This window comes from Lepisosteus oculatus, chromosome 4 (assembly GCF_040954835.1).
Source record: "Lepisosteus oculatus isolate fLepOcu1 chromosome 4, fLepOcu1.hap2, whole genome shotgun sequence".
Classification (NCBI taxonomy): Eukaryota; Metazoa; Chordata; class Actinopteri; order Semionotiformes; family Lepisosteidae; genus Lepisosteus; species Lepisosteus oculatus.
In genome coordinates, this window is record NC_090699.1 from 14,732,011 (window position 1) to 14,743,489 (window position 11,479).

The following is an 11,479-nucleotide window of genomic DNA, read 5'->3' on the forward strand; positions in this document are numbered from 1 at the left end:
TTGGGGGACGGGTTCGAGATCCTGACTGTACAGGTACCGGTTGGAAGAGTCTCGCTTGTCCGCAGGAGAAAACGAGGGCAACGCCAGACCCATCTCGTGTGAAAACCACACACGCGCATCTTGATGTCTTTTTACAGACTCGGCCGGGGCTGGGAAAGTGATCGGGACCCACGGCCCGTTCCTTTACCATCACTAGTTTTCCGGCCATCCGTTTTCTAACGGCACTATAGATGGATACTTTATTGATCCCGTGAGGGAAATTGCAGTGCAACAGCAGCTCAACACAGCCACAGTCTAACGAATGATACAATAATAGTAATACAAGACATACAATACACTCAGCACAGTGAGAAGTGCACTAAAAGGAGCTACTCACAGTCCAGGACACACAAAGAACAAACCAGAACAGTACACAAAAAAAAACATTGCACAATATGACTATAAATATAAATGTATTGCACAGGTCCCTGGCATATATTGCACAAAAATGGTTGTAAACGGGAAAATAAAAAGAAAAGATGTAGCAGTTTACTGTTCAGGCCAGAAACAGGTCACTGTTTATCACATCTTCTACCATTATCTGGTGGAAGATGCGATAGTCTCTCTCAGCCTTGAGCTGGAAGGTCACACGAGACTTCTCCAGCAGATCTGTGATCAACACAAGACACTACCTGGAACAAACACTTGACATCTCACAAATACAGTCCCAAGCAGAAATCTGGCCCATCCATCTGTTTTCGAACCGCTTGACCAAATACAGGAGGGCGGGGGGGCCGTAGACAGGGTACAACCAGGAATGGGACACCAGTCCATTGCAGGGCAGACGGGCACACACTCCCATCGGGGAGTTCTTACACAGAGGGTGGTGGGAGTGTGGAACAAGCTGTCCAGCCACGTTGTTAAAGCCGATACCCTGGCTTCTTTTGAGCAACAGCTGTATGCGATGCTGGGGGTTGATGAGCTATTATCTACCACACAGGCCAGATGTGCCAGATAGCCTCGTTGGTAAACTTTCTCCAGTGCTTGAGATGTGATGACGCCATCACAGTGCATTCCCTGGTTTAAAAGGAGCCCATTGTCCAGAATTACCCACTTTAAGACGAGCACACACTCCTCCCAGGGCCAGTTTCCTGTCTTCCAGCTGTGGGAGGGTGCTTGCTTTTTCTTCAAGAACGTGTTTTCTCTTTAGCAGACCCCTCTGCTTTTAAGAGATTTTTCATTGATCAGTTTTGCTTTGTGGTTCTGCATCGTGTGTGCATTGCAGTGGTTTGTATCTACCAAAGAACTGGAGAAGGGATACCTGTGAGCCAGTTTCAGATCTCCACTGTATTTTCATAAGGAGATCTCGAGTAGTAGTGAGCATTGCTGCCTCACTGCCCTGGGTTTGATTTCTGGGGTGCTCTCTGTGTGGAGTTTGCATGTTCTCCCTGTGTTCTCATGTGCTCCAGTATGAGAGTGTGTGTCTGTGTGTGTCCTGTGATGGACCGGTGTCCTGTGCAGGGTGTGCGTCTGTGTGTCCTGTGATGGACTGGTGTCCTGTCCAGGGTGTGTCCTGCCTTGCTGTAGCTTACGAGGATGGGCTCTGTCTCCCCAGCCAGACTATAGTAAATGAAGAAGTTAGAAAATGGATTGTTGGACGAGCCGTCTCAGAAGCACAAACTGGCTGATGTGGTAAGTTGGTGTTTTTTTTAAACATTTTTGACACTTCAACGCCCAACCCGGAGGCAGAGCCATGTTTAAACAGCTGACGAGGCGACATATCAGTCCTTAGATGTATAATCGGAGTCGTTAACTGTTTTTCGCCAAACCCCAGACGTGCTTCATGCTCACGATTTCAGAGTGACCTGGAACAGCAGCAGTTCTCAAGCCGGGTACTGCTGAGCGACGGCCGGCTCTGAAGCTCCACCTGACCCGACCAACTGGTTTGTTTGAGACTTTCTCCGCACTCCGCCCTGACTTGGATCAGTACAGATCTTCACGGTAGCCGCTTCCTATAGAATCAGCACACCCCCACCCGCCCACTCAAAGATCAGGATACATCTTCTGTTTTAAAGCTTTTACTGTCTCTCTCCGGCCCCGTTCTCCATTGAATCACCAGTAGCTTCGCTTGGACATTTCGCTGCTGTATCACAGGGGTTTTAAAGGGACTCTGACCTAGAGCTACTCTCTTATTCGATTAAGCGCCTCCGTCGCGGTTCAGTTGCGTGCAGCTGCCTCCTAGTCCGCGGTGATTGGCCAGCCAGCGATCGCGTCACCACTCCTTTTGTGACGCAACATTCCGATTACGTCAACTTTTCCTCCTCGGTGTGTTGATCAGGATTGTTTTGGTTATTTCGTGGCGGCGACGTGTGTGTGTGTTTTTAAAAGCACGGGGCGCACCACCACCAGCGCGGTAGCTGTGCTGATTTTCGGTTCCTGCAGGAGGGGAGGCGGTGTTTTTCCCTTTTTTTTCCGCTCACACTAGAGCAGAGCAGAGCTGAGCTGAGCTGCCGCCCCCGGGGACTGGGCGAGAGGCTTTGTCCGCGACAGACGGCGGCATGTCCGGCTCCGTAGCGGCGTTCCAAGCCCGGCTGGCCTCCGTCATGGACAGCCTGGCCAGGGCCGGCCTGTGCGAGATCACGAAGCTGTTCGAGGCCGAGATGTCTCGGACGCGGACGGAGAACGAGACCCTGAGGCGGAGGCTGGATCGGCTGGAGGCGGGCCAGGGGGCGCGGCGCGTGACCAGCCGCTGCGTGGGGGTGCAGGTTTGCGTGGACAGAGCTGGGACGGAGCCCACGGGCACGGCCGATGGTGAGAGCTTGGGAAGAGGTGTACGAGAAAACCAGTGTCGCGCCGTGCATCGTTTGTGAACGAAGCCGCGCAGACCTGCAGTCTTTCGTTATTCCCAAAGCGCCCGCCAGTCGCCGCAGGCGGGCGGGACCGGGCGGAGCTGTCGTTCCCACGTGCTTTTGTTGTGGTGCAGAAGTGTCTCTTGTTTCCACTTCTACTTGTAATCAGCGCCCGGGACAGCGGACTTTAATTGGGTCATGAATGATAAGAATGTTAATTAATCAAATCCCCTCTAGTAGGCTTGTTCAACTGAAGGACCGCTTCATTACTGACTACTGATGGATAACTGCATGACATTCATTAGTATTTAAAACAAAAAACGCAAAGTGTTGTGAAGGTTTCCAAGCTCATCGATAAACTTGCAAAACTGCGGCGCAGCAAAACCGACATTTTGACGTTCTGAGCAGTGTTGCAGAGCAGTGGAAATCTGCACCTTCTTTTGCCTTGCTGTGATGTACCAGTAGTCTGATGACACCATCGGGCATTACTCGAGGCAGTACATTTATGATCAAGTTCATTGTATTAGTTCTTGGAAGTCTTGGTAAAAGGTGATGCTTTAAGACTTTTTACTCTAAGCAGGGCTGTCCAGTCCTGGTCCTGCAGGGGTCAGTCAGTGTGTCTGCAGCAGGGCTGTCCAGTCCTGGTCCTGCAGGGGTCAGTCAGTGTGACTGCAGCAGGGCTGTACAGTCCTCGTCCTGCAGGGGTCAGTCAGTGTGTCTGCAGCAGGGCTGTCCAGTCCTGGTCCTGCAGGGGTCAGTCAGTGTGTCTGCAGCAGGGCTGTCCAGTCCTGGTCCTGGAGGGGTCAGTCAGTGTGTCTGAACCCAGGCTGTCCAGTCCTGGTCCTGGAGGGGTCAGTGTGTCTGCAGCAGGGCTGTCCAGTCCTGGTCCTGGAGGGGTCAGTCAGTGTGTCTGCAGCAGGGCTGTCCAGTCCTGGTCCTGGAGGGGTCAGTGTGTCTGCAGCAGGGCTGTCCAGTCCTGGTCCTGGAGGGGTCAGTCAGTGTGTCTGCAGCAGGGCTGTCCAGTCCTGGTCCTGGAGGGGTCAGTGTGTCTGTAGGGTATCCAGGTCTCTGCTTCAGATCTGAGAGAAGCTGCTAAACTGCTCCAATGAAGCCAGTAACCAGCTGGGTCTGGGTTGGAGTGAAAACCTGGAGATGCACTGGCCCTCTGGGACCAGGCTGGGGCACCCCTGCTCAGACAGAAGCACCATGGGCTCTTAGTGCTCCTGATGTGGTTTTCTGTCTCCCCACAGCGGCGCAGACGGGCAGCTCCCCCGTGATCGAGCGAGTCTTCGGACAGGACTGGAGCAGCGCTCTCTGGACAGACGGAGAGCTGGCGTCCGCAGGCGGGCTCAGTCCGGAGCGGCCTGCAGTCCGGATTCCAGGAAGCAGGTCCCTCCCTCGCAGCCGGGAAGAGGCCGGAGAGCCGCTGGCGGGGGTAGGCTGGGGACAAGCTGGACAAAAGTTCAAGACGCCGATTAAAATTTAGGAACGAGTAAAAAGTGAATTCCGTGTTGCAAAATAGAAAGGGGGAAGGGCTGTTGAGCTGTTTCCTCTGGTTTCTCTGGTTTCCATCCACAGTCCAAAGATATACTGGTAGGTTAAATGGTTTTTAGGAAAATGGGCCTGATGTGACCAGTCAGTGTGTCTGCAGCAGGGCTGTCCAGTCCTGGTCCTGGAGGGGTCAGTCAGTGTGTCTGCAGCAGGGCTGTCCAGTCCTGGTCCTGGAGGGGTCAGTCAGTGTGTCTGCAGCAGGGCTGTCCAGTCCTGGTCCTGCAGGGGTCAGTCAGTGTGTCTGCAGCAGGGCTGTCCAGTCCTGGTCCTGGAGGGGTCAGTCAGTGTGTCTGAACCCAGGCTGTCCAGTCCTGGTCCTGGAGGGGTCAGTCAGTGTGTCTGAACCCAGGCTGTCCAGTCCTGGTCCTGGAGGGGTCAGTCAGTGTGTCTGCAGCAGGGCTGTCCAGTCCTGGTCCTGGAGGGGGTCAGTCAGTGTGTCTGAACCCAGGCTGTCCAGTCCTGGTCCTGGAGGGGTCAGTCAGTGTGTCTGCAGCAGGGCTGTCCAGTCCTGGTCCTGGAGGGGTCAGTCAGTGTGTCTGCAGCAGGGCTGTCCATTTCTGGTCCTGGAGGGGTCAGTCAGTGTGTCTGCAGCAGGGCTGTCCAGTCCTGGTCCTGGAGGGGTCAGTCAGTGTGTCTGCAGCAGGGCTGTCCAGTCCTGGTCCTGGAGGGGTCAGTCAGTGTGTCTGCAGCAGGGCTGTCCAGTCCTGGTCCTGGAGGGGTCAGTCAGTGTGTCTGCAGCAGGGCTGTCCATTTCTGGTCCTGGAGGGGTCAGTCAGTGTGTCTGCAGCGGGGCTGTCCAGTCCTGGTCCTGGAGGGGTCAGTCAGCGTGTCTGCAGCGGGGCTGTCCAGTCGGGTCCTGGGTAAGCCCGAGCTGCGCCCGCCTGCCCACTATCCGGGTTGGATTAAACGCTGCTCTTCCTTTGTTGTTGCAGCTCCCAGCCGCGGACGAGCGCTGGCCCGGACTGCAGCAGGGCTCCGGGGAGCCGGCCAGTCAGCACGGTGACGAGCCGCGGGAGGGGGAGAGAGGCGTGGCGGAAGACAGGCGTGCCAAGACGGGCGGGGGTGGCCCAAGCCCGTCTGGGGCCATGCAGGGGCCTGTGCGCTGTAAAGAGGAGCAGGAGTCCCAGCCCCTCTGTGTGAAAGAGGAGGCGGAGCCCCAGCCCGTCCAGAGCTGGAAGGGTCCCCCTCTGGGCTCCGGGGACCTCGGCGTTAACGGGCCGGACCGCAGGCGTGTCAAAGAGGAGCCCGAGCGCCAGGCTGCCCGCGGCGAGGAGGAGGGGTCGCGGGCGGCCACTTTGACGAGACCATGGTGCCCGGGGCCGGACAGCGAGCCGCCGCCGCCGCCGCCGCCACGCGGGCCCTGCGGCCCCCCCGCCCCGCCTGCCGAGAGCGAGGGCGCGGCCCCCCCACTCCGCTGCGCCCACTGCGACAAGAGCTTCCGCCGCCCCGCCGACCTCAAGAGGCACAGGCACACGCACACGGGCGAGAGGCCGCACGGCTGCGCGGTGTGCGGGAAGAGCTTCCGGGTCAAGGGCTCGCTCCGGGACCACCTGCGCACGCACACGGGGGAGCGGCCCTTCGGCTGCGCCCAGTGCGGCAGGAGCTTCTCCCTGAAGGCCAACTTCAAGAAGCACCAGCGCACGCACACGGGGGAGAAGCCCTACCGCTGCGGCCACTGCGGCAAGGGCTTCCCGGAGAACATCTACCTCAAGATCCACCAGCGCACGCACACGGGCGAGAAGCCCTACCGCTGCGCCCACTGCGGCAAGCCCTTCCGGCGCACAACGGACCTCCGCCGGCACGAGCGCACGCACACGGGCGAGAAGCCGCACCGCTGCGCCCACTGCGGCAAGGGCTTCAGCCGCTCGGAAAACCTGCGCGTGCACCTGCTCAACACCTGCGGCAAGAAGACGTAGCGCTTGCGGGGGGGCTGGGCCCCTCACCTCCGGGCTGCACGGCTGCTGGGCTGCATGAGGGGAATGTGGGCGAAACCTTACCTGGACTGGAAACGCGTGAACTGCTGAGATACTGTGGGCATGCTGACGGCACTCCAGGAGTGTCCAGTGTGTCATGTTTTATTAAAAACCAATTGTTTTTTAAGGATTAAATGTGCTTTTTGCACCAGTGGAGGGGTAGCTTCTTGCCGTCTTCATGGACTTAAGTATGAGTGTGGATGTTGTGTCGTCACGTACATCTCCTAGATGGAGTAGGGAAACAATCGATGAGGCCAGCAAAATGAGAGGATGCGGAGTTAAAAGTGTAAAGCGAAGAGTGAAACGTTTATTCTGAAACTACAGGCCCAGTACTGGCTGATTTTGGACCGGGAAGTGGAGTACAGATAAAGGGTGATTGCTCAGGGGGTGGTGATGTTAGTAGTGGGGTACCTCTAGGACCACTGATCTCATGATCCAGACTCTGGTACAGTTACAGATATTACAGGAATTACAGATATGAGATGGAGAATGCCGAGACTGAAGAATGGAATTAGCTGTGCAGGCTTGGGAATATATTGACCATGTTCGTCAATTACACAGACGTTCGATCAATTTCCGCAGTACAGTAAGAAAAAAAGCAGGTATCAGTGTGCAATGAACAGAAAGAACTAGTTCAGAATTGGTAGCAATTGAAAGCAGGTTTTGAGGTGAGATTTAAAAACATCAGCAGAAAGGGGGAGTCCTTGATTGGAAGAGCCAGGAAGAGTGATTCAAAAACTAGCGGCTTCCACTGGGAGTTTAGGTCAGGCCACACAGAGACCGCAGAATTGATCAGGGTTTTTCTTACAGCGCTGGAGGACCAGCCTCTCTCTGTACGGTGCGTAAGGAGTGTTCCTGGAGAAGCACAGAGCCACAGGGCTTTATAAGGACACCCGCACAGGGGTGTGGGGGAAGTTATTTTGTTAGGATGGGCAGAGCTCTTTCTTCTGTATAGAAACAGATGATTGGAGGTGCCCTCTCCACGGCCAGCCTTACTCCTCCATGAACTCAGGTTTGCCCAGAGCTCTCTGAGAGCCGTTACTTAGCTAGAGGGATAGTGGCCCGCTTCTTCCACGCTCATCTCCCCCGAGATCCGCAGGGAGCCCCACAAACCCACAGCCCCCTAACGTAGGGTGTAGGGTCCGTCAGATTTGGAGGAGCCTAGAGCCAGCGGAACTAAGTGAGCAAACTGGGACTCTTGAAGATCACTTTATTGGCCCTATACAATCTCTTGAATTAGGAATGTGTCTTTTCTCAGACCCCAGCTTGCTCTCCATGAGACACACAGACAGGGAGAGAAGCTGGGGGTCAGAGCGCAGGGTCAGCCATTTATACAGCACCCCTGGAGCAGCTGGGGTGAAGGGCCTCGCTCAGGGTCCCCATGGAGTAGGATTCCTCTGCCGGCCGTGGGATTCGAACTGGGACTCTGGAACAGGCGACAGACCTGCCCGGTATGTCGAAAACTGCATCTACTTATGTTTACGACGTTGTTGCGCTTATGCTTTGGGGTTACTGTGTTACAACACTGTGGTACCTTGGCGGGTTTTTACCATTCTCCGGCCCAAGACGTGCACAATAAAGAGCAGACGTCTGCGAGACCTGTCCGCCTCTGTCCCTGGTTTGGCGTAGCACTGCCGAGAGCATTCCAAGGGCCAGTTATCTCCCCAGTGCGCTGCGCGGAGTCACGCTCACCACTCGCGTGCAGCACCTGGCTCATCAATAAGAGTGTTTTCAAGTCAGTTCTGTAAGAGACTGGTAGCCCGTGCTAGAGGTTCAGCACAGGAGAAATCAGACTTGGTCAGCACTCGAGCAGCGCGGCTCTGGACGTGCCGGACTTTCTGAAGTCCTTTCTGAGATGGTCAGAGCTGCCAAAGCGTTGTAGGAGTCTGGGCTTGAGGAGACAGAAGCCCGCAGAAAGAGGGATAAGTGGTCTTCAACAGGATGTGTTTCACAAATGGATGGAGGATGTGCTGGAGACTTTGTGGACATGTGATTCGAAAGCCGGGGAAGAGTGAAAAATCACCTGGAAGGCTTTCAGGATTTTCAGGGAACAATTTCTGTGTCACCACAAGTAACTTGTAGACGGTCTAATTTTGCAACTTGAACGCCGATCAAAATCACCTCGGCTTCATTCTTCTTTATTTGCCGATCATTTTGAGCCATCCACCACTGTGTATCTTCAAGACGTTCGATCAGTGTTGATCGAGCAGTCTGAGGGTTAGGTGATGTATCTGTTTGCAGGCAGAACTGAGTATCATCAGCATAACAGTGGTAGTCGAGTTCTGCTCTGATAAACTGGCCTAAGGGCAACACATGAACATTGAAAAGTTGAGGGTCAAGGATTAAGCCCTGGGGGACTTCGGAGATGACAGGGGCCGGATCTGATTTAATATTGCCAAATTGTCTGTTAGAAAGTTAGGACTTAAACCACTGCAGTACTTTGCCCCTTAGAATTGCATAATGCTGGAGTCGGTTCATGGATTTCACTAGGAGCGACACCACCCAAGCTGAAAGCATCATGGACTGAAATTTTGGCTTAAACCGCTTGGCTGAAGGCTGGCCTCCCGGGCCTTAGGACAAGGAGACCAGGACCCCCATGCAAGGGGCAGCTGCAGAGGTGGAGGTGGGATACAAGAGACATACGAAAGAGAGAGATTTTTATTTGCTTTGGCAACACTGATTGTACCCATCAGTCATGCTAATAAAGCACCTTGAATTGAATTGAGATAGGGATCTCGTAGGTATTTCTAGAGTTTGGGAGAAGAATGGATTGTCAGGAGCGATGGCTGATTACTGACAGCTGAGGCTGATTGAACTTGGTTGTTGTCATCCCTCCTGATCTTTTGTTAGAAACTCCATGACGGTGTCAAACGCTGCTGAAAGGTCTGAGAGAGTGAGAGTGGAGGGAGAGCCAGCATCGGCAGAGGGGAGAGGGTCATTAGCAGCTTTCACCACAGCAGTTTCAGGACTCTAGGCAGCCCTAAACCCCGATGGGCAGGTTTCGCACAAGGAGTTCAGACTTTATACAAGCAATTGGGATGTTTCCATGTGTTCCAGTAGTTTTGCTAAGGTGAAACTTTAAAGTAGGGGTAACATTTTAAGATCGACATTGATTGAGGCAAGACTTTTTCAAAAGAGGGGTCATGCTCAGTTGTGGGGGAGTTGATGAAGTGGATGGGGATGAGATTATTATAGAACAAATGGTAGGAGCTAGTTCTGAGAAACCCCTCCTACCTACTTGAGAACTACATATAGAAAACTGTTGTTCATATTTCCATTCAGAGCTAAATGAGTCAGAGCAGAGGGGGTCAAGCTCTGAAAGTCTGAAAGCATGGCTCCAGAGTAAACTGAAGAATAAAGAATTGGCAAGGCTTATCAGTTACATTTGTTATGGTCTGCCCAATAGTGTTGATCTTATTCTGAACAAGATATAGGAACCTGTTCCATAACTTGACTGAGGGAGTGAGAGGAGATCTAACAGGGACTAAAAGCTGGCTTACGTTCCAAAAGAGATGTAAAGTCATTTTCCGTGACAGAACGGGCCGACCTCAGGTCGTTATTGTGACTGGATAAATGGTGTTTATAAAGCCTCAAGGTGAACTGAGAACCCTTTTTCCCCCACATACATGTCTGCAGCCAGGGGTGTCCATAATTCATAGCTCATCAGCAAACCAAGGAGAGGACCTGGCATTTGAGACCCATCGAGCTGTGAAGGTAGTACTGAGTGCAATCTTAGCACGATCTTCAGGCAGCTCATTTAGAGAGGGCTGATGATGTGCGGACTGAAACAGACCGGTTGTGGTCTAAAGGGTGAGTCGGGTACATGTGTGTGCCGAGATAAACCTAAACAAGTCTTAACTTAGACACTCCGCGAACTGCAACGCTATATTTCGGAGTTAGACTCAGCGTCGATGAGTGCATTTCACACCACAATAAAAGTAAAATGTGCACAGTAACTTGTAAAACGTCCGGTTTACATCACAAAATAGCCGAAAAAAGACAGGTATGTGTAGCTCCATATTCTGTGATTCACAGCGAGGCAACTAAACTTCTGGTGAGGGTGATGTGGCTTTTTACATTGTAAACAAGCAGGCTTGTGAGTACATCTCTTTTAATCCACTAGAAATATTGCTCTCCAATTCAAGAGTGTTTTGCCGCCAAATATTACTTGTTAACTCTGCATGCAGATCACGTTGGAACATTTCTGCAGTGAAATGTCTGCTGCACAACCTGTACTTATTCATGCGTACATCAGATTGCATTAGTCAGTACAGGGACTGCTGTGACTCAAGACAGGGGTGAGGTTGATCTGCGGGAATTCAATAAGGACTGCCTTTGTTTTCTTCAAATAGAGGAGTTTATTAGGTAAAAAAATAATACAAACAAAAAGGCCTATGGAAAGACAGAAAGAGAAAAGGTTGGAAAGTAGCTACGTTACAGAAGAACTAAGTGCCGGTAAACATGAATTCCAATGTGAGGCAAAAGGCATAAAGTGACATTAAATTCTTATCCAGATAACCATTTTACACCGTCTCTATCAAGCAGTGAACCCAAGCACAAGATAAATGTGAACTATCCCTGTAGGAGGTGCACAGTGCACAGACTGGAGAAGCCTGGTGTTTTCACCAGGCTTGGATCACCACAGAGCTGTGTCTTGTCCCCTCTACTGTACATTTACAGTAATGAGACTTCTCATTAAGTTTGCTGATGACACAGCTCTGGTCAGTTTATTAAAGGACACAGCATACCATCATGGGCCCATTCTAAATGATTTTACTCACTGGTGCAACGAGTTCTCCCTAAAGTTAAATGTTTCAAAAACAAAGGAACAGGTTATTCATTTTAGGAAAAATCCCACAGCCCCTCAACCCACTACAATTGATGGTCAGCCTGTTGAAATTGTCGACGACTGTAAGTACCTGGGACTGGTCATCGCCAAAAACCTGAAATGGGACAAATGCTGTGACACGATCTATGAAAAAGGCCAACAGAGACTCTTCTTTCTTTGGAAACTCAGCTACTTTAAGGTAGATAAAACTATTCTTACACAATCATTCATTTAAAGTGTCTTAACATACTGCTTCACTTGTGGGCTTGGCAACATAAGTACCGGTAATTGTAATAGGC

At 52.5% G+C, this 11,479-nt stretch overlaps 1 protein-coding gene across 1 annotated transcript; it reads left to right on the plus strand.

Annotated features, from left to right (window-relative positions):
• The first annotated feature begins 11 nt into the window (after window positions 1–11).
• Window positions 12–6,503, plus strand: LOC138238126 (zinc finger protein GLI4-like). The gene is made up of 3 exons (XM_069188092.1): window positions 12–2,790; window positions 4,079–4,263; window positions 5,312–6,503. Exons 1-3 carry the CDS (start codon window positions 2,538–2,540, stop codon window positions 6,293–6,295), a joined length of 1,422 nt encoding a protein of 473 aa, XP_069044193.1. The 5' UTR covers window positions 12–2,537; the 3' UTR covers window positions 6,296–6,503.
• The last annotated feature ends 4,976 nt before the right edge of the window (window positions 6,504–11,479 follow it).

Bases quoted from the DNA above. Each gene is read 5' to 3' on its own strand.
- LOC138238126 (XM_069188092.1), top strand. From the start codon at position 2,538: ATGTCCGGCTCCGTAGCGGCGTTCCAAGCCCGGCTGGCCTCCGTCATG. The intron at 2,791-4,078 runs GTGAGAGCTTGG...GTCTCCCCACAG, and splicing joins GCCCACGGGCACGGCCGATG to CGGCGCAGACGGGCAGCTCC. The intron at 4,264-5,311 runs GTAGGCTGGGGA...TTGTTGTTGCAG, and splicing joins CCGGAGAGCCGCTGGCGGGG to CTCCCAGCCGCGGACGAGCG.